Below are 25,792 nucleotides of genomic sequence, written 5' to 3' on the forward strand. Positions count from 1 at the left end.
GTGGGCCTTGAATTCTAGCCTTGGTTCCTAACGCAAGGTACGCCAGTCATGCCATTATCAATGTGTACAACTACATCGATGTTTACGTTCAGAAATTGAGGGATCTAAGTTTAACTTCTGCAGCAATTTAGCTACCTATCATTAGACGTATGAATGATACTGCAGTTTACAGGCAAAAGCAACAAAAAGCACAGAATCCTGCATAAAGCCTTGATGCCAACTAGTTGGAGCTAGCCATATGAATCTCTTTGACCATCTACCCTATCTGCTCTTGCCCTATATCATAAGCAAAGCTCTTTCCTACTGAATGTCGTCCCAGGTTGGTAAGGAACATAGGAGTAGGCCCAACCCATGTAAATTAGTTGTATGAACAAACAATTAAGGAGAACATGTGCTAAACTCTGCCAACAAACAAGGCAAGGTATACCCACCTTTGTTCTGTTTAAAAGCAACAATACATTAATTTTCGCATATAAAAAAAAGAAAAAAAAGGGTTTAATAAAGATAAGTCACATGTTCTTGGGTTTGCTAAGCTTTCAAATTCACCAGGGAAAACTTTGGCAGATGGAAACTTTAATCAGACTGAAGTTATTGCAAATTATATATGATGGGGAACTGCTAAGAAAGAGAAGTTCAGTACTGAACTTATAAACAATGTAATGGCTCCATGCTGGATGGTTAGAAAAAAGTGCAGCCATTGGAATTCTTTTATTCTCTGGATATGCTACTGCAACTTTTGGGAATTGATGAACCTAGGAGAATCCTTCTTGATTCATAACTTGTAGCTGTAATCTACCAACATAATAATAGTTTATCATATATAAACAAAATGGAATGAAATAAATAGCTGACCAGATATGGAGGCTTAATTCCTGGATTAATATATTGGAAAATCTTACTAGTTTGCAAAATTATCTTAACAGCCTTGACTTAAAATCCAAAGATATGTACAATTCTAAACAGTCAATAAGTTTCAACAACTTTTGGAGAAAAGTGATAATAATCTGGTGTCAAGTAGATTTCTATCTTCTCACCAAGAGAGAGAGAGAGAGAGAGAGAGAGAGAGAGAGAGAGAGCAGCTTTACCTTTATTAGCATATGGAGCATGATTTTATGATTAAATTCAGACCCATTGGTATAAAAATTCAGAAAGGATCTCAATTACACATTGATTGAATTGTTGTTTGTGCATGACAATGGAGATTCTTTCCATATATTACAGTAACAAATCAAAGCACTCATGATTAAGCCTTTTTTCCCCTACCAAGAAAAAAAGTTTCTTACCTATGTAAAAACAATAATTGAAATCTATAACCTTTTAATCTATTCATCGACAGAAATGAACCATATTTTGGGTTCTTTTCACTCATCGCATATCTTCAAGTTTCACATGGAGGTTTTTTAACTATAACCTCATATCTAATTCCTTCAGGTCTGAAACGAAGAACATAGCAAAAGATGACAAACTAAACAACAACAATGGTGGACTTATAGGTAATAAACTATGCCCCAAAGATGTCCCCACATGGCATCTTCCAATTTGATGTGTCAATTCCAAGTTGATTCTATTCTACGGCCCTTCTTCCTTCATCTCACACTTTCACGGGCTCACAGCCTCTAAAACGACTATTTATTACTTCCAAAATCAGAAAAATCTTCATCAATGTACTATATCAAGGGCTGCTCTACTCTCCAGACAAACCTTTCAAAACAACCATTTTTAACTCATACACCGTAGGATCAACCAACAATCCTAGACCAACGGTCATCACGCTGTTGAACAGTTTTGATATTTTAGATTGCAGAACATTCTAAAATTGTAGTCTTTTATGGCTGAGATTCTAGGACTCTTTTGATTATGCTGTTATCAGCCAGGAGCCACTTCCAATTTAAAAGTTTGGATTTTTATAATTATTTTTGGAATATTAAATTCATGATGTGCACAGTTCTACAGGGATCATCAAGTTGAAGGATTAATCAATAACTATAGATTTCAGTGAAGCAAAAGACTCTCCAAGAAGCAAAACTTGAACGACAAACATTCTCTCTGCTATTCTGACAACACAGACATGGAAGTGTCTTTGCAAGGACAAAGACCATTGAGTTACAAAGATGTGTTTAACCACACAAATGTCCGCTTCAAGATCAAACCTTTCCTGGGTTCCTTCCCGTTTGCGAGAACTACACTGGTAAACTCACTGTGTTTTTTTTTTCCTTTTTGACTGTTGGGTTTTCAGTATTCTTGTTCTTGTTCTTCTTTGATTTTGAGCAAAAAAGTTTGGTTTTTTAGGTGTTTCTTGATTGAAAGATTCGTGGGTTTTCTTTTCTTAATTGAAATGAAAAGTGCTACTCATTATTTGTCATTTGCTTCTGTGTTCAGTTCGTCGGATTATCAATGGCACGTTCTTTTTTCTTTTTTTATTTCATATAAAAATCATGTCTTTCCATTGTTTTCAGCTGAGTATTTTATTTTCATATTAGAATTTTCCGTGAAAATCTCATTTCTTCTTCATAGAAAAACTTGCTCTGGCAGTATTATGTCTGTTTGTCGGATTACTCTGAGTATATAATTTCAAGTGGAATTGTTTTGGGATCGCTTTTACCTCATATATGGTTGTTCTAATTTTGATGTATTGGTTTCAGTTTACTCCATGGCGTAGTGAGTACCCGGCCAGCAAGCTTTCGCATAGAGTTACTTCTAGTGCAGCTGGTGAGTTGCTACTGATGTGCTATGGTTTCTAACGTTTTTGATAACCAATCTTTGATGTGTTTTAAAAAAATATGGAGCTTTCTGTAGATTTTTCAAAGAGGAGACAAAGAAGATTGTCTACGCCAAGTTCTAAAGGTCCGGCTCCAAAGGGTTTCACGCCGAAAACACAAGTAGGAACGAGCACCCAGAAGAGGGATCTAAAGAGTAATGGTGAGAAAGAGGATTCAAGCATTCCCACGTCGAGTGAGTCTGCAGTGCTTGACAAGACGGAAATTGAATCAAACATTGCTCTTGAGGAAGAATCGACCATTGAGCTTTATCAGAAGAATAGGGTAGATGAAGCTGAAACGGAAGAGCCAAAAGAGGATATACCATCAATGGGCAAAGAGTTATCCGTTGGCAAAAGCAACCAGAATGTGGAAAATGGAAGAAGTATAGGTAAGATTCTTGAAGATGTTGCAGAGTTACAGAAGAATGAAACGACTTTGAAAAGTGATACTGTGAGTACAGCAAGAGATGTATCCTCTGAAGGAAAGCATTTGGATGGTACAAAAACTGATGAAACTGTTTCTATCAAGGATGAAAGTGTTGAGTCTGATGAAAAAACAATTGAAGATACTCTAAAACTGAAGTTGGAGATGGAAGCAAATTTGCGAAAACAGGAAATTGAGGGGCTTGCTGAGGAAAACTTCTCGAGGGGGAACAAAGTTTTTGTTTATCCTCAGAGTATAAAACCTGATGAAGACATAGAAGTGTTCCTCAATAGGAGTTTCTCCACTTTGGCTAATGAGTCAGATATTCTGATCATGGGAGCCTTCAATGATTGGCGATGGAGATCTTTCACTGTAAGGTTGAAAAAGACCCATCTCAATGGGGATTGGTGGTCTTGTCAGATTCATGTTCCCAAGGAAGCTTACAAGATGGATTTTGTGTTCTTTAATGGGCAGAATTTTTATGACAATAATGATACGAAGGATTTCTGCATACCTGTGGAGGGTGGAATGGATGTGTTTTCATTTGAAGATTTCTTGCTTGAGGAGAAGCGAAGGGAATTAGAGAAACTTGCAAAAGAGCGGGCTGAGAAGGAAAGGCAAGAAGAAGAGAAAAAAAGAATAGAAGCAGAGAAGGCAGCAAGTGAGGCAGACAGAGCACAAGCAAGGGTGGAGACAGAAAGGAGGCGAGAATTTTTGCAACAATTAATGAAAAAGGCTGCAAGCTCAGTTGATAACATTTGGTTCATAGAGCCTAAAGAATTCAAGGGGGGGGACAAGGTCAAGTTGCATTATAACAAAAGTTCGGGCCCTCTTGCTCATGCAAATGAGCTTTGGATTCATGGGGGGCATAATAATTGGAATGATGGATTAACAATTATTGAAAAGCTTGTCAGATCAGAAAGAGAGAGTGGTGACTGGCGGTATGCCGAAGGTATGTGGATGACATAAAAGGTGATATCCTATGGGTCTAAAAGTTTAAATCTGCCAAAATTTGATCCCCATATTTGCTCTACTTCATTCTGGATCCACTTTCCAGATACTTGTCAAAATGCTACGAAATGTTTCTTAATATATGAGATCTTTGATATTTAATCTTTGGTGAGTAAAGTGATTGTTATGGCCATAAAAATGCTTGCTTGATTACATGGAAACTTTTGTTTGCATTGAATTACATACAGGAATTAATAATACATGCCGCTTCTGACTTGGGGGTTTTTTAATGACCTTGATTTGGTTGGGTAGAGAACCATTTTATTCCTTTTGAAATGTAGTTAATATCTGAGTCATCTAATTGGACTTGCTGCATGGTTGATTGAAATAATGCTTTGTAATTAGAGGGCCATTTCTGTGGTGTGTCATATGATTGTGATGGAATTTTTCTACAGTTGTTATACCTGATCGAGCCCTTGTGCTGGATTGGGTCTTTGCTGATGGACCACCTAAGAGTGCCACTATGTATGATAACAATAATTATGAAGATTTCCATGCCATTGTCCCAAAAAGCATTCCTGAAGAGCTGTACTGGGTTGAGGAAGAACACCGGATGTTTAGGAAGCTTCAAGAGGAGAGGAAACTAAGAGAGGAGCTCATACGTGCCAAGGTCAGTTTCCATGAAATTATATTCTGAATGATTACAGTCAATTTCTGCATACTAGGACACAGTGAAGATTCAAATATCATTCTTACCTTCTTCCTTTGAATCCATTAAATATTTAATTTTCATGACTGATATTATTTTCTTGTGTTCCAGACTTTCAGTAGAAATAAAAGATAAAAAAGTTTTTTGTTCATTCATCTCAGTTGTATTTACTGATTTCTTTTTCTTATTCTTCTCTTTTCATAGGCTGAAAAAACGGCACGTATGAAAGCGGAAATGAAGGAAAGAACTTTGAAGAGATTTCTGCTTTCTCAAAAGCATATAGTTTATACTGAGCCTCTTGATGTTCACGCAGGAAGCATTGTGACAGTTTTTTACAATCCTGCTAACACAGTTCTTAATGGGAAACCTGAAGTATGGTTCAGATGTTCATTTAATCGTTGGACTCACCGAATGGGTCCATTACCACCTCAGAGAATGTTGCCTGTGGATAATGGTTCTCATGTGAAAGCCACTGGTAAATTCAGTCAACCATCTTGACATTTTGAGTTATATGGGATCTGTTTGCAGTTTCAGATATAGCTTTTTCTACTTAACATGGAGACTAAAGCTTTTCTTTATCTCCTTCACTGCACCTCGTCCTTGTCACAAGAGTTAAACCACACGGTTTGTGTATGTTTTCTGGTTTTGACATTTCATCTATCAGTATCCTTTTCTGGTCCACTTTAGTGAATAAAAGACTGTACTGCTTCTTGGATCTGCTGTTTGCATTCACCATTCAATCATCTTCCGCCTGCTCCCCCCCTCCCCCCGAGAGCACTTTCAGTCCAAGAGTATAAATGCGAATTACAGATCCAGATATCTCCTTGCTAATAACTTATATGCCTATGTTTTAGTCATATATGACTGATCAATTGTTGCTTTATATTGTCTCATTAAGTGACATGTGGCATTCTTTTTATTTTTTGGCTTTTACTGTATTATATCTTTGTATTACTGTTGCATTATTGGTGTGCCTGCACTTTAGAGGTTTTTTATTTTTTCTACTTTTGGAAGCACAGACTTACTAACTTTATGTGTCATTGCAGTCAAGGTTCCGTTAGATGCATACATGATGGACTTTGTATTCTCTGAGAGGGAAGATGGTGGAATTTTTGACAACAAAGGTGGTATGGATTACCACATACCTGTTTTTGGAGGAATTGTGAATGAGCCACCAATGCACATTGTGCATATTGCTGTTGAGATGGCCCCCATTGCAAAGGTAACTTTTGGACAATAAGAGAGTTGACACTTTAAAAACCTTTTCATTGCACTGATTTATCAAGGTTTTCTAGTTTTTATATGCTTATGAGTCCGGTCAAATTCTTTCTTTTAATGAAGAGAAAATTCTTTAAGCCAGAAGAAGGCCAGCTAGACATGTGTTTGCCTTATGAAAAGTGTTTTGGAAATTAGAGAGTTGAGGAAAGAGGATGCTTCACCTCACACAGAATTGGGCAGCGCAGACATCTTGTCTCTCGGCCAGATATAAGTCATATAACTGAATTTTTTTAGAGTGTTTCACATGACTGAATTTTGTAGAGTGTTACTCTCCAGTTTTTGGTTATATATGTAGTAAACACCCAAAAGATTTTCCTGTTTTCAGTCTTCTTCTCAGTTGCTTCCTTTTTATAACTTTGCAGGTAGGAGGCCTTGGTGATGTTGTTACTAGTCTCTCTCGTGCTGTCCAAGATTTAAACCACAATGTGGACATCATTTTTCCGAAGTATGACTGCTTGAATTTTAGCCATGTAAGCCTCATTGCTGTCACTTTAGCCTGATTTATCAGCTTGATTGTTTTCACTAGAGATATAGTCTCTATGTCCTTAAATTATGGACTTTACTGGTTTTAATTCTTGCGTGCTCGGCATGCTGTTTGTTAGCTTGCATGTGGTGTTAGCTTATCTTGCATGAGTCACAGAAATGCATGTTTCTTTTAGTAAGATGTTAATGTAAAATGTCGCATAAACCTTTCTTATTGGGTTTTCTTGAAAACTAAAGTTTGACACATGGCTTACCTGGCCTTGTCCTTATTTGGGCTATTCCTGATGAATAGTTTTGTGGATGCCACTTGAAAAATGTTTATTATCACATAATTCTGCTATTCACTGTCATTCATTCGTATATTAGTATTCAAAAATGAAAAAAACAATCCTTTCTCTTTCCATTTTTATCAAACTTTTAGTTTTAATAATTTCAAATTTGTCAAATGGATGTTTTACGATATAGGTGAAGGACCTTCATTACCAAAGAAGCTATTCTTGGGGTGGCACTGAAATTAAAGTTTGGCTTGGTAAAGTGGAAGGCCTTTCAGTTTATTTTCTGGAGCCACAAAATGGGTAATTTCAGACTCCTGATGCACCTTTAGGCAACTAAATGTTTTGCTCAGTTAAACAAATTATAATTATAAGAATCCTTTGGTGTATTGTTTCTTGCAGATTCTTTTGCACAGGTTGTGTATATGGTTCCAGAAATGATGCAGAGAGGTTTGGTTTCTTTTGTCATGCTGCTCTTGAGTTTCTACACCAAGGTGGATTTCACCCTGTAAGTTTATGATTCAACTTATTGTTCTAGCTTAAATATTTAAGTGCACATTCTTGGCAGTATATTGAGTAAATAACTTACATGCTTGGTGGGATTACTTTTTCTAGCAATTGCAAAACGCATTGTTTTGCTGTTCAGCTCTAAAGTCCTTACAATTCATTCATAGAAGAATATTATGGGTGACTCTCTTTAAAGATTTGTCTTTCTTGCATATGTGGCCCAGGATAACCGTTTTAAGTGTACTTAACCCTTGGCAGGATATCATCCATTGCCACGATTGGTCTAGTGCCCCAGTTGCATGGCTGTTTAAGGACCATTACATGCATTATAGTCTTGGAAAAAATCGGGTTGTCTTCACCATACATAACCTCGAATTTGGAGCACACTTCATTGCGAAAGCTATGGCATACGCAGACAAGGCTACAACTGTATGTAGCTAAAATTTCCTTTGTAGTTAATGTAGTTTACTTAATATAGTATCTCTGTTTCAATTTTTGAGCTTCAAAAGCAGTATGTTCCTTTACTTGTGGTATTTTCTAATATTTGTTTAGACAAACTGCTAAGGATTTTCTCTTTTCATAATCTTTGCTAATAAGTTTTACTTCCTAAATATCTATGTTTTCCAGCTCTATACATGTATACATGCTTAAATATAGTGCATTTATGATTCAGCTACACATGTTTTTTTTAAAATATTTTGGCTCTGTTGGTGGTATTACTTTCTCTTTATGTAAAGGAAATATTTCAAAGAGATATATTGTGCTCAATTTAGGACCATATCCTTGGGGTTCCTCCGTGCCATTAGGATTCAGCTTGTTCCATTTGCATTTAAAGAGATATAATTAACTCCTAGGTGGTTCAGAAATTTAATCTCTGGAAAAAAAGATCATAGGATTTACTATCCTCCTTGAATTTGAAATTCTTTTTGTAAACATAACTGTTTAGATGCTTGAGTAAAATTTACTAGACTCAGAATATACCGAGCAAGTGATACATCAGTAACCTTCTCTGATGCATTCAAAATAGTGAAATTAGAATATTCTATTTTAATTAATCTTAATGTCTTGCTATGGTAAGTAATGCAAGATATTTAGTGGTCTTTTATACTTCATAGTTACCATGATGGTGTCTGAGTTACTGCTTATTCATATTATGCAGGTATCGCACACGTACTCAAGGGAGGTTGCTGGAAATCCTGCTGTCGCTCCTCATCTCCACAAGTTCCATGGAATCTTAAATGGAATTGACTTAGATATTTGGGATCCCTATAATGATAAGTTCATTCCTGTAAGTAGATATACCTTTATTTAGTAAATGTTATATTTATGAGCTTGTCCTCAACCCTTAAAAAGAAAAAAGAAGCAACTGTTATGCATCTGTTGAAATTTTTCCTAGATTCATATTTAATTACAGGAGACCTTCCTCTTCCATCTATTTTCTATTGGGGAATTTCTACCTGTCTTCTTTCCCTCTTCATTCCTTTAACAGCTTCAGAGCTTGAAGTTGCTGTTTAAAAATGTTTTTTGTTGAATGTGTTGATCTGCTGGCTTGATCATATAACATGCAATAACTACTGTTACCTCCACGATTGGGACTTAAATGGGTCACAATTTTGAGGATGCAATATTCTAAATCAACTTTAGCAATTAATACTCTCTAAAAGAAAGAGTGTCAATTGGCCTCTAGTGCGTTTCCTTTTTATCCTATTTTTGCTAGTGAAGTTGTTCTTGATGTCTGGTACTTACTGTTTCAGATATGTTACACTTCGGAAAATGTTGTTGAAGGCAAACGAGCTGCCAAGGAAGCCTTGCAGCAAAGGCTTGGTTTGAAAAAAGCTGATGTTCCTTTGGTTGGAATTATTACTCGCTTAACTCACCAGAAAGGAATCCATCTAATCAAGCATGCCATTTGGCACACCTTAGAACGCAACGGACAGGTTAATTTCCTCTCTCCCCCCCTTCCCCCTCCCCCTTTCACCATTGTCTGTATGAGTTCATAAAGAATCACATACTATGAGGTCTACATCAATATAGGCTTCTCAGTAGTGACATTGATGTGATATTCACCAAGAATTCTGGCAATCTTACAATACTACAGGACTTTAACTTGATCATTCTCTTTCTAGTGTGCATCTCAGTTCACAAATCATGTTACCTGATATGTTTGGAATGAATGTATAAACAAGGAAGTTTAGTGTCTCTTGTGGGTGTCCTTGATTGTGTATTTCTACTTGATGCATCTTAATAATGGAGTTTTTGTGGCAGGTTGTATTGCTTGGCTCAGCTCCCGATCCTCGCATCCAAAATGATTTTGTGAATTTGGCCAATCAGCTGCATTCATCTCATGGGGATCGTGCTCGTCTTTGTTTGACCTATGATGAGCCTCTTTCTCACTTGGTGTGCACTCTCAAAGTTTATTTTGTCAAGTATTATTCTCCAAGGCACATACTTGCACTTTGCTTCTGCAATATGATCATAGCAGTTCTCATCTGAACTTTCTTATTTTTATTTATATATTTTACAGATATATGCTGGTGCTGATTTCATTCTAGTCCCCTCAATATTTGAGCCTTGTGGACTGACACAACTGACAGCAATGAGATATGGTTCCATACCTGTTGTTCGTAAAACAGGAGGTGCATACTCACCTTAAGTCTGTAGTTTTGATATCTCTGAACGATATTTTTCTGTGTCTTGATTACTGAGATGTGTTGATATGTAAATGATCTCTCGATGTGATGCATGGGATGGTACAGGCATTATGAATGACATCTAGATTTCTCTTATGTTTAGAAATTGCATCTGATGTTCATTGAATTTATTGTTTTTCTTAAATGGAGATGCTATTTTATATGAATTTTATTGAGCTTCTGTTCTTAGACCCTCTCAAAGTGTGCTGACACTGTGTTTCGATTACTTTTTCTTTAAGGACTTTACGACACTGTATTTGATGTTGACCATGACAAAGATAGAGCAGACTCGCAAGGTCTTGAACCCAATGGATTTAATTTCGATGGAGCTGATAGTGGTGGAGTTGATTACGCCCTCAATAGGTGAGTTTATTGCTCAGCCCTGAAGGTAGTAAATGCATTGGCTCCTCCATTATTAGTTAGTTTCCAAGTTTCCTTATTCAGCTTCACATATTAGGAAACACACATAGGAAGACATATCATTTGCTGCATTTGCATTCAATTCCTACTGTTCTTGCTCTGTCCTATCTTTCGAATATGTTGATTAGAGTTGTATTTATTCACTCATCAATGTTTCAGGGCAATCTCTGCTTGGTACGATGGTCGGGAATGGTTTTACTCGTTGTGCAAGAGGGTGATGGAGCAAGACTGGTCTTGGAACCGTCCTGCGCTTGATTACATGGAGCTTTACCATGCAGCAACAAAAAACTAAACGAAAAGAAGCCGGTTAAGCAAAGATGCAAATCACCTCCCATCTCATAGCTTGTACAGAGTTTAGTGATACCCAATCTTAGTGGTTTTTCCCTTTCAAAAGCTCATTTCTCTGCCTTAGTTTTAGATCTTAAAATCTTTCATCCATTTTTGTGTAGCACAAAGCAATAGGCTATCTTCAAAAACGAAAAAAAAAAGGTGTACCATTCTCAAGAGGAACAAATTCTTTGACTGTTTCTGATTCATGTCTATGAAATAAAAGAAAAATAATGTGAAAAGTAGAAAGCACAGAAATCGTTGTATTAAGCCTTGGAAGATGGTAAGATAGAATATAAAACCATTGTCAGCTGGAGTTTGAGCTGATGCTAGCAGTTCAACTATGGAATCAGATGGTAAGTCAATAAAATCGCAGGGTTCATTGCGTGCGACTTAAAGAACTGTTCTAATCTTCTTTTCTGTCGTTTCCAAAGTATATCATGATAAGTTCATGCAAATAATCAGCTGAATTCGAGCTTCTTCTGCAAATCAGAAAAGAAGAAAAGGGAAGAAATTGGGTCAACTGATATCATTTCATACACTTAAAGAACTTATTGCAAATTACATTTTCTTGAAACTGTATCATCTTAATTTGCTTGACATCAGACTGTATCATCTTAATGATACAAATGCAGATGCCAAAAAGGGTTCCTAGTTGGGATGTTTGCATCTTCCTATACTGACCACCAAAGTTGCCTCAGCTTTGGGTGGCATGGAAAGGACCAACACCTATATAGAAATGATAGTTTTTATGACTAACCTCTGAAAGATGGTGGTGGACAAGGAGTAGGAATTTTATTGGAGAATTTGCACTAATCTCCTTTAAAAAGGAAAAGCAAGATGATGTACTGAAACAAGTGCTTTGCAATTTGCAGGGTGCTTATCTTATCAATCTTTATATCAAATTTGGCCTTTATTTTTTTATTTTTTTGAATGGTAGCAATGGGGTTCTTTTGTACAATGATTAGAAAGCTTAGCTTTTCCTAACTTGATTCTTGTTTATCCAAATTTCTTATTAGGAATTATGTGAAATTGATTTGATTAGTGGACATGATCACATGACTAAAACTTCAAAATTATCGGAATATAGATTAAACAAACAAGAAGTGAACAAGTGGCTGTAGTTTAGTGGTAAGAATTCCACGTTGTGGCCGTGGAGACCTGGGCTCGAATCCCAGCAGCCACACTGCTCCGGTTTTTGCTGCATGTCAGTATTTCCTACTTCCTCTGTTTGTGCTAAGCATGGCCTGGAAGAACATTGTTCAACTTGTCCAAGTGATTTTTGTTGCTGAAAATCTTTCTTCCTGCCATCCTTTTCTATCACTTGCCAGACCTCTTTAATTATCTTCCTTGACACCAAATTCATGGAAGGGATCGACTTTGGCTTTACTGTTGATAAGGATTTTCCATGTCGATTTAATGATCAGATACATACTCCCACTTGTTCAAGTGATGATCAAATCATGCAGAGAAATAAAAAAGAACTGGAATAAAAAAGAGTTGACCCCCACCTCTTTACTTTTTGGTCATTATCCAACAGAGCTTTGATGATTTGAGTTTGAGAAGACCCTTCACCCCCTTTCACCACCCCCCGCCCCCCCCACCGCCCAAGCCTCTCAGTCTCCATTTCCCATTTGCTGAAATCCCCAAGACCCAGGAAGCATTGAAGAATGAAAGTAATCATGATGGACAGACAGAGTTAAAAAAGTTTCAGTCACAGTTAAATTTATGATCATGGTATGTCATTCATCCATGACATACTAAAAAGATCACCAAGAACAAAGTCACCCCACACCACAGTTATCAATGCACCATCGTCCAACCAAATGCTTTTACTGCTTTAAGCACCCTCTCCTAGGCAGCACCTTGAAAAAGTTCTTTGCCTCACATTTCCATACATTCACACTTTCACACAGCCTTTTTTCTTTTTTTTTTTATCTTCCTCTGCTAACGCCGAATGAGCTGAGTTGCTGCTGTGAGTTGCGGATAAGGTTACGGAAATCAGTGAAGTTGGTCAGTCCAATCCTTCTCTTCCACCTTTCCCAATCAGAGGCCAGTCTTTTCAGTGATGGCAAAGATATAGTCATACTTTATAGTTGAAAGTTGGTTAAAAAAAAAAAAGGGTTTACACCTGTAGACTCTTCAATGCAACGCATAGTGTGTATAAAAGCAATAATCCCCAGATGAACAAATTTCTCGACTCTCAAAACTGACCAAGTTTCCATAGGAGGAAAATATGCTCTGATAGGACTTGGTTCCTGGATTTGCTCAATGCCTCAATACCCTCCTCTCTACCACTTTTCTGTGGGTGCCAACTGCCAAAGCCAAACCCACCTTTGCAGAAACCATTTGGAGGTAAGTTAAAGAATAGTTGCAACTAAAGATAGTAGAAGTAGGGGGTGGCATTTTTTTTTTCTCATCATTTTAGCAATATTTTTGGTTCTAAATTTTCGAAGTGGGAATAAAGAGTTGGGGGAAAATAAGAAATGATCCCATTAATTAACATCTGTTTTTGTTGTCATTTTCCTCTGCTGTTGCAGGGTACTATTTTGAGGGGGTCTTGAAATCCGTGATCTTCTTTGGAGCTATTCAGACAGAGGGGAGAAAAGGGTGTTTTGCTTCTCTTCCATTGTCCTGGTTGGTTTTTGGGGTTAAGCAAAGTACCCATTGGTGATATCTTTGAAAAAGGCTCTGGTTCTTTTGGAGGGTATTGAAACAAAGGCAAGGTAGATTCCTGATATTATTCTCTTACATCTTTCTCCTTTTTTGTTCCCAAGAAATGAACTCAGATTTATCTAATTTAAAACAGCACAAAACATCAAGAACTAAATATAATAAAAATAAGCATTTGTTTTTCTCTTGTATTTATACTGAAAGGAGCCACTCTGGTTTATGCTCAAAGTCTCTACCTTTCTCTAAAGGTATTGACTTTCACACTCAAAGGTTGAATCTTTTTCCTTTGTTTTTTTCTTTTGCTATAGCAAAGTCATGGCAGATTGGCATGGTATCATGAGCAATAACACTGGTGGTTGCAGTCGTAGATCAATGAGAGATGAAGATTTTGACGAAGAAGAAGTCTGGTCTTGTGTGAAGGAGAAGGAAGATTCGAGTTCCACACCAAGGAAACCTAGGGAGTCCTCAAGTTCTTCCTCTGCATGGCGCCTTCCAAGCGCACCAAGAATGATCCGAAGGGTTGGCAACTCAGCAAGCAATGAAAACAAGGTGGCTCAGCAATCATCAGCTCCTGTGAACATCCCTGATTGGTCCGAGATATATGGCAAGCATGCAAATATGGAATCATCAAGAAACGGGTCATGGGTTGATAATGGGGGTGGCATGGTTTATGGTGATGGAGATTACGGTGGTTGTGGGGAGGATTATGAAGATGATGATATGGTCCCTCCACATGAATGGCTAGCTAGGAAGCTTGCAAGGAGTCAAATTTCTTCTTTCTCCGTTTGTGAAGGGATGGGAAGGACGCTTAAAGGTAGAGATCTCAGCAAAGTGAGGAATGCAGTTTTGACAAAAACAGGTTTCCTCGAGTAATGGGATAGTACCATCATCAGTTCAACATCCAAATCATCATCTTCATTGCATATTACACAACCCCATCATATTATGCCATCACCAATCATCATCATCATCAGCAGCAGCAGCAGCAACCACCATGATCAACATCATGTTCATCTTCATTTGTTCTTTAGGTCCCATATGTTACCTTTCTGCTTTTATGAACTTTTGCTCATGTTATGTTGTAGGATGTCATGAACTTGGAACTAGAAAACAGAGTCGTAAAACAAGTCGGAGCTGCTTTTTTGTTTCAAGAAGAGAAGGAAAAAGGAAAAAAACAGTTGGCAGCCTCTGAGATTTTGTCTGGTAGTGGAGTAGGATTTGTGTTTTGGGTATAGTTGGAGTCCACCTTTAACAGCAAAGAGAATTAGTTAATAATCTTTTATAAGTCTTCTTTTGGCTGCTCTTTCATTTATCATCAAATTTTAAATCGTTACAGTTGTTCTTTTTCTCTATGATTCAAGTAGTAATTGAGTTAATAATTCTCTCCCTTTCATGAACCTGTTGCTTTTCCTTTCATGAACTGTTTCTCTTTTACCCACCACACGTTGGGTGCTTGAGGCTGTACTTTCCTTTCTCACTAGTCTTTTACTGCTGCTTTACTGCTTCATGATTTATCTTCAATGTTTTTACAGCATAATGTGTATGAATTGACCCTGTCTTTGGTAGTGCTTTGCTGCTAAAGATAAAAAGCTGGGAAAAAGCAATGGTGGTTTAATCTCAAATGAATCCCAAGTATTGCCACTTGGTGTAATTCTCAATTCTTTCTTTATGTTCTTCATCATTAGCTCTTCACTCACTCCCTTGTTCTTGTTGCTTCAACCCCAGAGTTTATGTTTCCCTCAGAAAAAGATGGAAAGAAAAATCTAAAAGTGATGCAATGGCATAAGGACATTGAGATGCATCGGCAGCACACAATTCCATTTCCATCAGAATCAAGAGGGGGGGCCACCACTATACACAAAGATTGGAGAAGAGAATCGTCTTGCTGCTTCTGGTTGGACAGATTCTTGATCAACTAGTATCTATATCTAGAACAAACCCACATCTTGATTCAAAGATCGTATTCTTGCATCTCCACAACTTGGTTTTTTGGCTTCTACCCTTTTGCCGACAGGAATCCAATGAGTTTCTTTTCTACCCTAAAAAATTCTGCCACTAGTTTCACTTCTAGGTACTGACTTACCAGCCTTTTATCTCAATTGTTCAAAGGACCACTCCCAACTCTTTCTCTGCTTGCTATCATCCCCACAAAAGGTGTCATAAGCCATAAGTGGTTCTCCCATTCAAATGGACAGAAAAAAGCAATAATCTGGTTCTAACTTGCCATGCATGTTTGATTTATTCCTTTGAGCTTGTTGCATTAGTTTCAGTTTGCTCTCATTTGTTTCTGATGTTGTCCTGTCATCCTTTACTGTGAAGCCATCCATTTGCTGTTAATTCATCATGACAAAACCATTTTTGTCAAATGGAGATTTAATCACTTAGAAAGATGCCATGGCTGGCTGCCACTTTCATAACTACTCCCACCTTTTTGCAACTTTCAAATTAATCCATCGATGGAAAAACAGAAGATATTGCTTCTTTTATGATGATTTGACTGTGATATAAGTGCGGATCAGGAATCAATTTCTCCTTCTTCACACACTCATTAACTGAGGGCATTGGGTTATTAATACTAATATTAAGTAAAAGGGTGATTCCTCTATTTAATTGAAGGCCATATACCCATCTTTCTTTTCTAAATTCTACACAGCAATGGAGGAAACTAGGATTGCTGGACACTTGCCCCTGTCACCTAAACTTTTTATATACAAGGAAAAGAACTTCCGGGTTTAACATTACATTGACTGCGTAACCTAATCTAATTAAAGCACGTTATTACAACTAGAGTAGGAGCAGAGCCTTTTTCCATTTCCATTCCTTGCAGCAACTCTCACTCAACCCCCTCCCAACTCATTTTCACCACCATTTTTTCTTTTGTTGATAGCTGAATATTTTAATATCGTACGTTTAATTATAGTACTAATAACTCTCCTGGGTATTATTATGAGTGACATGACTATTTATATCCTGGTCTTCTTCCATGGATGAGCATATTAGCTAGCTGTCACTTCTTAAAAAAAAAACCCATAAACTTCGCACACATCTTGCAGTAATAAATTCTGTTTGCAAAGGATTATATGGTTAATTTTTTTAATAAAAATAATAAAATATTTTTAAATAATAATTTTATCGAGTGAAATTAACAGTGTAATCCTTTCTCGAAACAGTAGGAAATACGAAAACACATGATAGTATGCGATTCAATAAGATTAAAATGACAAGCTAAATATCCAATTAACTGAGAGCCTTTCAAGTTTCATCACTACAAACGCAAGAAAGTACTAATGAGAAACCCCCAACCGACAACAAGTCCAAATTCAGCTCGTGGGTTGTTGCGGGCCTTGGCCCCAAGGTAAATATTTTGGTCAAACGTATATTGAATGAGTATGCCACCTAAAACCATAAAACAAAGAGCAAAAACAAGACAAAACAACCTGTTACAGCTCAAAGTGAAAGAAACTGTGAGACTGTTACTAAGGGGTCAGTAGAAACATAACAAAAAATGAGGGACATTTACAGTGATGGCCGTTTGTTAAAGTGGACGGTTTTGTAATTTGGAAGTATTAAAGAGGGCAGGTTAGAGTGTCTCTATTGTCCCATTGTACATCTCTCTCTCTCTCGTCTCTTTGAGGTGGGGGAGAGAGAGAAAGAAACAGAGTTTGTCATAAAAAACTAGGCCTTTAAACTATTGAAGTCTTGTCCTTTCTAAATCTGTTTCTGGGTGTTTTACCCTTTTCTTCCAAATTTCCAACTTTGAATAAAAATTTGTATTCTTTGAGGGAGAAAACAGTGACTTTGTTAGGACCACAATGTCTGTGAAGAGTAGAGGAGAGCTTGCTGCTAAGCATGTTTTATCAAGGAACTTGGCTCTCTTGCTTTGTTTTGCTAGCTTCTGTGCAGGGATGTTCTTCACCAATAGGTATTTTGGTAGTCTGGGATTCTGTTTTCAGTTTTTAGTTGCTTTGCCTGATTAATTAATGCATTTTGGTCAATTTGGTTTTAGTGAATTTTGAGAATTTGGTAGATCTCGTGAAAGAAGTTTAAGGAGGTACTTTGATGAACATGCTTGCAAATTTTGGTAATCATGGTGTGTGAATGTTGGGTTATCCAAAAATAAGAAAGTTTAGACTTTGTTTTATTTTTTACTATAAATAATTCCGGAGCAAACTACTGTTAAGCTAATTATTTGGATTGCACAACTTCCAGGAATCGTGGCTTTATTGGATTTAAACTATGTGCATGTTTCTCTCAGTTGTTCTTAATCCGGGCAGGGTAGTACTGCATTTTAGGCTATTTTAATTCCTTTGCAACTTTTTCTCCTTATACTGTAATTTTATCTCAACCACCCTTTTGGAAAGGGGATAGCTGTAGTTCAGTGCTGAAGTTGGTAGCTGCGACTTATCCTTTAAATTGCATGTAGAGCATTGAGTAGTGCTAGAGGAAAGTCGTAATGGTCTAAAGATCAGTATTTACATGTAGGAGATTGTAGCAAGGGAAGTGGGAACACACTATTAGATTTTACCTGTCTTGTTGTTTTGGTAAAATGAAAAAGTCAAAATCTTTGCCTAAACAAAGTTATCTAGATTGATAGAGATGTTAGATGATATTTATACCTCTATTAAAAAGAATCTGTTACCATATGGTAGCCTATTTTTTATTGTTTCTATTAATCTTCTTTTGTTAATGTTTCGGAAAACTCAGACATCTAAAGATTACAGTTTTTTCAAGTTTAATTTTGCCATGGCTTACTTATAGCATGTGGAAATCAATTTTAATTATGAAATACTGAATCAGGATGTGGATGCTGCCTGATGGCAAAGGCATTCCGAGGACATCTAGAATCGGGGTTGAACAATCTCTGAACTGTGATAAAAAAATTGTGAGTGCTTTTTGTCACACATTTGTTCCAGTCTTACTTATCTACATGCTTGAGCTCTGAAAGGACACTTTTTGGCCTGAAAGAAACAAAGATTTGGTGTACGTTTTAGTAGAGTAGCAATTTTTACTTTAATGGCTTGTGGTGGCCTTGTCTTAACTTTTCTCTTCAGTTTAGTGCTAAACTTTGCTATCTGGATTTTATTTCTTGCTAACTGATTGTTTGTACTATTTATTCTTTTGTCAAACTTAGAAGGCCTTAAACAATGAAGCCAATAGCTCTGGAGGCAGTTCAGGGTCCCAACATTCTATTCAGTAAGCCAAGCTGATGGTTGTTAAATCTGGATTAGAGTTATTGTACTCTCATGTGGCCTTAAATGTGTAGCTTATTGCTGTACATCGAATGCAGGACTCTGGATAGAGCCATTTCAGATTTGGAGATGAAAATAGTGGCTGCTAGGGCAGAGCGTGAGACAATTATGAAAGACCCTATTATATCAGAAGACTTGAAGAATGTTAAATCAACCTTAAAAAGAAAATATTTTATGGTCATAGGAATCAATACAGCTTTTAGTAGCCGTAAGCGGAGAGATTCAGTGCGTTCAACTTGGATGCCTCAAGGTGCATTAACTGTTTTCATAGAAGTCTTTATCTTTATAATTCTTTATTTTTGTTTCCTATGATCTTCCTCTTGATGTATGTTAAATGGATTCTTGTTATAAATGTCCCAGCTGAGAAGCGAAAAAAATTGGAGGAAGAGAAAGGCATCATTATTCGCTTTGTTATAGGTCACAGGTAATTTCCACCCTTTCTGCTGAAAATTATCTGATCTTTCTAAAATACATTGTCTATTTGCTTTCTCCAGCAACTGCATATGAATGTGTTTTTGCTTAACATTGCCATTTGGGTCTGTTTTATCTCCACAAAAATTGCTAGTTCCAATGATTCTTTAGCAAAGAAATCACATGTGTTGTAAACTATTTGAATGTAAACTAGGGAATAGAACACTGAATTAATTGATTGGCCTTTTCTCCAGTTCAACATCAGGTGGTATTCTTGATAAAGCCATTGAAGCAGAGGAAAAGGTGCATGGAGACTTTTTGAGATTGGTAATACTTCTATCCTGTTCTTTCTGTTGTTATTAGTACTTACTTGTATCCACTAGTCTTAATGCTTTTGTAAATGTGAATAGACCATAGAAAAATATGTAACAGGCCCTTTTTTCTGTTTTTTCATAATAAAAACAGCAACACATTGAGGGCTACCTGGAGTTGTCAGCCAAGACAAAAACTTATTTTGCCACTGCTGTTTCCTTGTGGGATGCGGAATTTTATGTCAAAGTTGATGATGATGTTCATGTAAATCTAGGTAAAACAAAACTTTGTTCTTTCATTTTGCATGTGTACAAATCTTTGTAGATAATGTAATTCCTTTGTTAGTATGCCTTAATTTCTTATTTAGAATGAGATAAAGTTAGTATCCAAGTTCTATGCTGAGTACCTATAGACTTTTTGAAGGAATATGATCATGATCATAGTTTTATACGTTCTCCAAAATTAATGGTTAATGAAGGAAAAGGACTGCAGATACTCAAGAAATATGTACAATAAAAAAACTAAAAGCCTTTTACTTGTATCTGTTCATGAGAAAACTAAAAGTGAAACATGTTAGCATAAAAATGCTTAGAAAGTGAAGTTGAAATAAGGAAATGTGGTTCCAAAGATGACTATGAGATAAACTTGTGGCAACTGGCAAGTTTACCCTAACTCCCTGGAACAGAAATAATGACTAATGTTATCAAATTGCTAAGTTCCAGTAAGCAGTACTGTTGGTGCCACAAGGAAAATGCATTGACAATTGTATAGTAATTCAGTGACTGAATTTAGTTGATCAACATCTTTTTCTAATCAGTGTTACTAGATATACCATAAATAACATAGTTACTTTCTTGAATAAAATAATTTCACTCCTGTCTTATTGATTATGTATGCTTAATACATTGCAGCAACACTTGGTTCGACTTTAGCTGGACATAGTAATAAACCTCGAGTTTATATCGGCTGCATGAAGTCTGGTCCTGTTCTTGCTCGAAAGTAAGCAGAGTTTCTGTGCTTTCTAAATTAGCTGATATTAAGATATTGGTAATATTTGGTTGTTCTTATATATCCTCTTTATTTAATAGGGGAGTGAAATACCATGAACCTGAGTATTGGAAATTTGGTGAAGTTGGAAACAAATATTTTCGACATGCTACAGGGCAACTGTATGCTATATCAAAAGATTTGGCCACTTACATATCAATAAATCAGTGAGTTCCTACTTGTCTTTTCCCAATGGTTTGATTTCAAGCCTGTTACCATTGATGAGTTGATGTGTGCACTTAAACTAACAGGAAGCCTGTCTATCCAGTTTCTAGAATCATGGACTTGCACATGTTCAATTCAAAAGTTTATGTCAAAAGTTTGATATTGCCCCTGGTGGTAATAATTATGCTTTATTTTCAGGAATGTACTGCATAAATATGCTAATGAAGATGTTTCATTGGGATCTTGGTTTATCGGTTTAGATGTGGAGCATGTTGATGATAGGAGACTCTGCTGTGGTACTCCACCAGGTAACTCTTATAATACTATGTCTCATAAAATATTTTCCCTTTCTCTGCAAAAAGGAAGGGTATGGGGGCTTTGCTTTTCTTGGATACGTGTTCTAGTTTACGCAGAAAGTAGTTTTGGGCAAATAGATGTCATAATGAGAAGTTCGATGACTGAACATGTAAATCTGATCTATGACATCACTATTCCAGCCTCCAGGGTGGAGAATTATTGTTAATATTGTTTAATGAATCCCCAGTCAACAACAAGTTTGAGTCATGAATTTATCAGAGGCCAGTTTTTGGTATTGGGATAACAGCAGCTGTGTGTGTGTAATGTTGTTTGTGTTTAATTTTAGCTGTGTTTTCTTGTTCATGTAATATTGTAGAACTGACTTAAACCTTTTTTCTTGCAGATTGTGAATGGAAAGCTCAAGCTGGTAACATCTGTGTCGCATCTTTTGACTGGAGGTGCAGTGGGATTTGCAGGTCTGTAGAGAGGATCATAGAAGTTCATGAACGTTGTGGTGAGGACAAGAATGCTTTATGGAGCACAAACTTTGTGCAAACAACAAGCAGTTCTTTCTGAGGAAAGATATATACAAAGGGAGCAGGCATAGAGATGCTTTTTGTTTCCCTTCTTTTTTTTTCCCCTTTCCCACACTCATATTGCACCCATATTTCGTAGGTGTAAAGAATGTGTAATATATAGTAGAACATACTATAGTAATAGAAGAGAGGCACCTTCCTGCCGGGGACCCCTCTACTTCATCAGAGGATGCCAACCCCCAACTGCAGTAAGAAAGAACATTGAAGACAAAACTGCCGCAACCACATTCTTTGAAAATGGTGGAAGGGCTGCATTACAAGTTCTCTGCCATGGTGATATGAGATCCATAATAGTAGTAGTAATTTTTGTGGGCATCATTTTGCTGCCTCCTTACTCAATAAAATCAATATATTACACATTTATCTTCAAGACTGCTCTCTCCTTCATTCCATGAGAAAGGCACAGTGGCATCACAGTTTTGTATCATCATGTTGCATTTATACCGATGAAATCAAAAGATTGGCACATAAACTAAACCACTGATAAATCTCTAAGCATAAAGATGTGACTCCTTCAAGCTATAATGGGTTTAGTTTTCTTACCCGATTAAAGCAATTGGCATTATAAAAATGTATAACCTAATTTTTCCTGCTTGTAGTGCTGCACTGATAATATACCTAACAAAGCTAAAGTTAACAAAGAAATCCCACAGGCAACCCTCCATTCACTCCGCTACAAGCGTCTTTGTGTTTAAGATTAATTATATCCTTCACCTTTCTCATGAGGATGTTTTCTGTAAGCCACAAATGCCAAATAACATGTTTTTCTGGCTTTCCTGATTCTGCCATGGAATATGCTCGGGTCCTGGCCATGTTTGTTTTCCCTGTTGCTCTTATTTTATGCTCAGAATAGGAAACTGTTTCACTCACTTTGCGTGCTTGTACTGCAACAATTTACATCAATTAACAAACCTGATGAGAAGCCAATAATATAAAAATGGCTATGTTAGGGAACTTTTTCCTTTCTATTTACAAGTTCCTTCTTTCAGAAAGTGTGTATATATAAATATATATACCCGTTGCTTTGTGTTTCCTTACAGCTGACCACAATCTTTTATAGGTCCCAAAAATCATGCCTCTGATTAAGAAAAACATGATGAGGAAAACTATTGTTACACTTGCATAAGTTATCAGATGCTGCAATCCAAGCTTCCTATATCAAAGAAACTCTACAAAATACATGCTGCACATTTGGATTTTGATCTTTCTTCTTAGTGTGGCACGATGGAAACAACACTATGTGAATCATCAAGGTGTGCTAAAGTGAATCGTTGAAACTTTAGTCAGGCTTGTTGCAGATGTAAATCATTTTCCTATGAGTTGAGATTTTCTTTATATCTGTAGATGCTATATATATCTCTCGAAAGTGAGCCTAAACTTACAATTATATACCCTTTTGATCCTAGTTTTGAATTAATTTTGCCCTTTATTTACAATACCAAAAACTTGCAAGCATCCTCAGTATCAGATGTCCTCATCAACCTGGCTGCAGCAGTGAACCTGCAGGTCACACTGCATGAGCATCAGGTTGCTATTTTCATTTATGGCTGATCTTGGACCATTTCTATATGATTCCTATACCATTTTACGTTGTCTTTAAATTGTGTGATTCAAATGAAGAAAACCCTTTTAAGTAAATAAACAGATGGATGTGTCGATGGCTGTTGGCAATGGTCACCCCCACGGCATGAAAACAAAGAGCAGGCATATCAGGATATCCATATTGTTTTTGTATCTTTACAGAAAGGTGTATCTGGATGTGTGTGTGTGTTATAAAGAAGGCCTTTTATAAGGAGATAGAATCCTGTCAACTACCCACATCAATTTTGTCAAAAAAGTTGTGGACCTTTACACAGAAGTAACTGATACAAATAAATATTCAATTTCATATATTTATTGAATCTATCTTTACCTACCACACAAAAAAGTTTCTCTGGATTCAACAAATGGTTTCATTTCCTTTTGGACAGCAAGAAATATGGAAAACAGGAGCCACTAAAAAAATAAAAGAAAAGTAAAGAAAAAAAGATCATCCCAATAATTTTGACATGGTCTTTTGTCTGTTTACAACCAGGTTTGGTGGAATTTCCCTGCATGAAAAGTTGACCTTTGAGGTTTGATGGCAACTCAAGAACAGATAGCTAGGGCACCTTGAAAAGTCCAGAAATATGTTAGTATATTCTTAACCTGGTTCTTCCAGCCACCATGCATGCAACTCTGCACTCATTACATATACAACTTATCTCTAATCTAATCAAAAGAGAGAAAGCAGGAGATTATGATTAGTATGGGAAAAAGGGTGCAGCGAAAGTTTATCATTTACCATTACCAAGAGCATGGTTTGAGGCTGGTTGAAAAGAGGGGGGGGGGGGGGGCATTACCTTGGGGGAGTTGTTTCTGATACTTGGATTGAAAGGGAAAAATCATAATCATGAGCCGTTGTACGTGATATTGGCACGGCTCAATCAAATAACAGAACTCTACCCTTTAGAGTGATGCTCTCCGATTGAACCGCACCAATATCTCGATCGCAAACTCCTGTGTTTTTTTACCATGCTTTCCCCCTATGCTTTCACAACATCTTCCTGGAGCTGATGCCATGGCAGAAGAAGTACAACACAAAATGATAGTATGAGTTTAAACATATTGGTATAAAAACAAACACTCATGAAGGGATCGTTTTGTATTCAAACCTAGGGTTATAAAACTAAAGATGATAGAGCAACCATACCTTCACCTGATAGAAAATGCAGAACAAAAACAGCAGAGACTCAAAATTAGTAAAAAGACACATGAAAACAGCGTCCTGGACATAGAAGAAGAAACATTAATAGATGAGAAGGAGAGAGGATATGTCCTCGCCAAGAGTGAAGAAGCTGTTCAGAGAGATTCTCTCATCTTAATGAATGAGAGAGAGAGAGAGGTGGGGTGGGGGGAGCTTAGAGAGAAAGGAGAGAAAAGAGATGGATGTGGCCTTGAAAATGCTAGCATTGAATTTGCCACCAACCCAACAACAAAAAGGAGGTGGGTATATTAAATTTGAAGTCTAGAGACAATGGGAAAGCTCACTGAAACAAACCCTCGAGCTTTCAATTTGTATTTATGAGGTCCAAGGGGCATGTTGGTGTGGTGCCACCAGCTAGCATTTGAATTTCAAAAACAAAAGAAAAAAAAATATGCTTTTGGAATAAAGTCCTCGGGTTGGTGAACTTAATTTTTAGGCTTCCTTTGTTTAACTGGTCTTCAACGAAACAATCTCTGGAGCCAGATTTTCTGCAATTAAAAACCAACTGCATCAATTTAATTTGCACAGTATATTAGATATATAGCCCATGAGAATGATGTGCAAGGACACAATACTTGCAGTTAATATTGCAACAAGAACCATATGATCCTTAAATGATATATGTATGTGTGCAGATGAGCATATGAATTACGGTTTTACTTCATAATTCATCATTTAGAAGGCATAATGATATGATTTTATGACTTTTTGATCTTGATTAACAAATAGAGTTTGTGTTTAGAATAAAACCTGTGGTCCATTTCTTCATCTTGATTGAGCATATATAAACATTCAGTGACCTTTGAAGAAAAACTTTAAACAAGGAATCACAAAGCTGATCATCAGCTAAATTAAAACATTGACCAGGTGTTTTTTTTATTATATAGTAACATTAATGAGGCTATAAGTGGTTTATAAATTTGGGTTTCGGCTCAAGCTGCCAGAAAGTCATACAGCCAATATGGCTTTGAAGTTTCAAGAGGCTAAGTTAGCATTATGGCATCAAAGCGGTCAAGCCATCAAACTTGTGGTTAACGTTACTCAGGCTTTAGGTCAGAGTCAAGCAGCTACCAATTACCAAGAAAGAATGGTCTAGAAATGAGTAGTATTCATTGCCTTGTGTGACAGATAGGAACAACGGCTTATTACCCAGGTTTGTGGAGTATAGTTCATGCAGGACAAAAACTCCCGGAGGGAAAGATCTAGTTGTGTGTCGAGTTGTTTTTATCCCCTCACAGGAAAGGAGAATCTTGAGTGGAATTGATAATATATATCAAAACAGACACTGACTCTCCTCCATTATCATATACCTTGTATCCCAATCTCACCTGCAAGGGCCATTGTTTTGGGGTTCTTTTTGCTGTACGAACAGCAAAAAAGTTCTATGTAAATGCATGAACTTTACATATGTAACATGGAAATTAGGTGGCATTTCTTT

General features: G+C 36.8%; 3 protein-coding genes, 1 long non-coding RNA gene and 1 other non-coding gene across 10 annotated transcripts; 4 read left to right on the top strand and 1 right to left on the bottom strand.

Annotated features, from left to right (window-relative positions):
* The first annotated feature begins 1,797 nt into the window (after positions 1 to 1,797).
* SS3 (starch synthase 3) lies at positions 1,798 to 11,220 on the top strand. Its single transcript, XM_018123597.2, has 16 exons — positions 1,798 to 2,188; positions 2,643 to 2,709; positions 2,797 to 4,134; positions 4,589 to 4,803; positions 5,047 to 5,317; positions 5,889 to 6,064; positions 6,483 to 6,590; positions 7,069 to 7,178; positions 7,278 to 7,383; positions 7,641 to 7,811; positions 8,542 to 8,670; positions 9,137 to 9,319; positions 9,648 to 9,779; positions 9,907 to 10,018; positions 10,312 to 10,435; positions 10,652 to 11,220. The coding sequence occupies exons 1-16, from the start codon at positions 2,069 to 2,071 to the stop codon at positions 10,782 to 10,784; spliced, it is 3,495 nt and encodes a 1,164-aa protein (XP_017979086.2). The 5' UTR covers positions 1,798 to 2,068; the 3' UTR covers positions 10,785 to 11,220.
* Positions 11,221 to 11,933: 713 nt separating this feature from the next.
* TRNAH-GUG (transfer RNA histidin (anticodon GUG)) lies at positions 11,934 to 12,005 on the top strand. The gene has a single exon. It is a non-coding gene; the product is annotated as a tRNA-His (tRNA).
* A 562-nt stretch (positions 12,006 to 12,567) lies between these two features.
* On the top strand, positions 12,568 to 15,898 carry LOC18597156 (protein S40-6-like). 5 transcript variants are annotated; one of them, XR_016027055.1, is made up of 5 exons: positions 12,568 to 13,174; positions 13,360 to 13,545; positions 13,801 to 14,306; positions 15,059 to 15,139; positions 15,218 to 15,896. XR_016027055.1 is itself a non-coding variant. In XM_088807357.1 (4 exons), exons 3-4 carry the CDS (start codon positions 13,808 to 13,810, stop codon positions 15,070 to 15,072), a joined length of 513 nt encoding a protein of 170 aa, XP_088663483.1. In that variant the 5' UTR covers positions 12,568 to 13,174; positions 13,360 to 13,545; positions 13,801 to 13,807; the 3' UTR covers positions 15,073 to 15,897. The 5 variants fall into 5 exon arrangements, 3 of the variants coding, with proteins under 3 accessions (XP_088663483.1, XP_088663484.1, XP_017978063.1); XR_016027054.1 differs by having other exon boundaries at positions 15,059 to 15,124; positions 15,218 to 15,895; XM_088807357.1 differs by having other exon boundaries at positions 15,059 to 15,897.
* A 1,181-nt stretch (positions 15,899 to 17,079) lies between these two features.
* Positions 17,080 to 21,939, top strand: LOC18597157 (Galactosyltransferase family protein). Of its 2 annotated transcripts, none has more exons than XM_018124004.2 (11): positions 17,080 to 17,414; positions 18,290 to 18,374; positions 18,624 to 18,685; positions 18,780 to 18,991; positions 19,102 to 19,165; positions 19,407 to 19,479; positions 19,618 to 19,738; positions 20,376 to 20,463; positions 20,553 to 20,678; positions 20,875 to 20,984; positions 21,377 to 21,939. In XM_018124004.2, the coding sequence occupies exons 1-11, from the start codon at positions 17,305 to 17,307 to the stop codon at positions 21,547 to 21,549; spliced, it is 1,224 nt and encodes a 407-aa protein (XP_017979493.2). In that variant the 5' UTR covers positions 17,080 to 17,304; the 3' UTR covers positions 21,550 to 21,939. The 2 variants fall into 2 exon arrangements, with proteins under 2 accessions (XP_017979493.2, XP_088663482.1); XM_088807356.1 differs by having other exon boundaries at positions 18,627 to 18,685.
* A 1,493-nt stretch (positions 21,940 to 23,432) lies between these two features.
* LOC18597158 (uncharacterized) lies at positions 23,433 to 24,678 on the bottom strand. Its single transcript, XR_001928338.2, has 2 exons — positions 24,301 to 24,678; positions 23,433 to 24,160 (listed from the first exon to the last, which is right to left on the bottom strand). It is a non-coding gene; the product is annotated as an uncharacterized LOC18597158 (long non-coding RNA).
* Between the last annotated feature and the right edge of the window lie 1,114 nt (positions 24,679 to 25,792).

The sequence above is a fragment of the Theobroma cacao genome, chromosome 6 (assembly GCF_053813885.1).
Source record: "Theobroma cacao isolate CCN51 chromosome 6, ASM5381388v1, whole genome shotgun sequence".
In the NCBI taxonomy this organism is placed as follows: domain Eukaryota; kingdom Viridiplantae; phylum Streptophyta; class Magnoliopsida; order Malvales; family Malvaceae; genus Theobroma; species Theobroma cacao.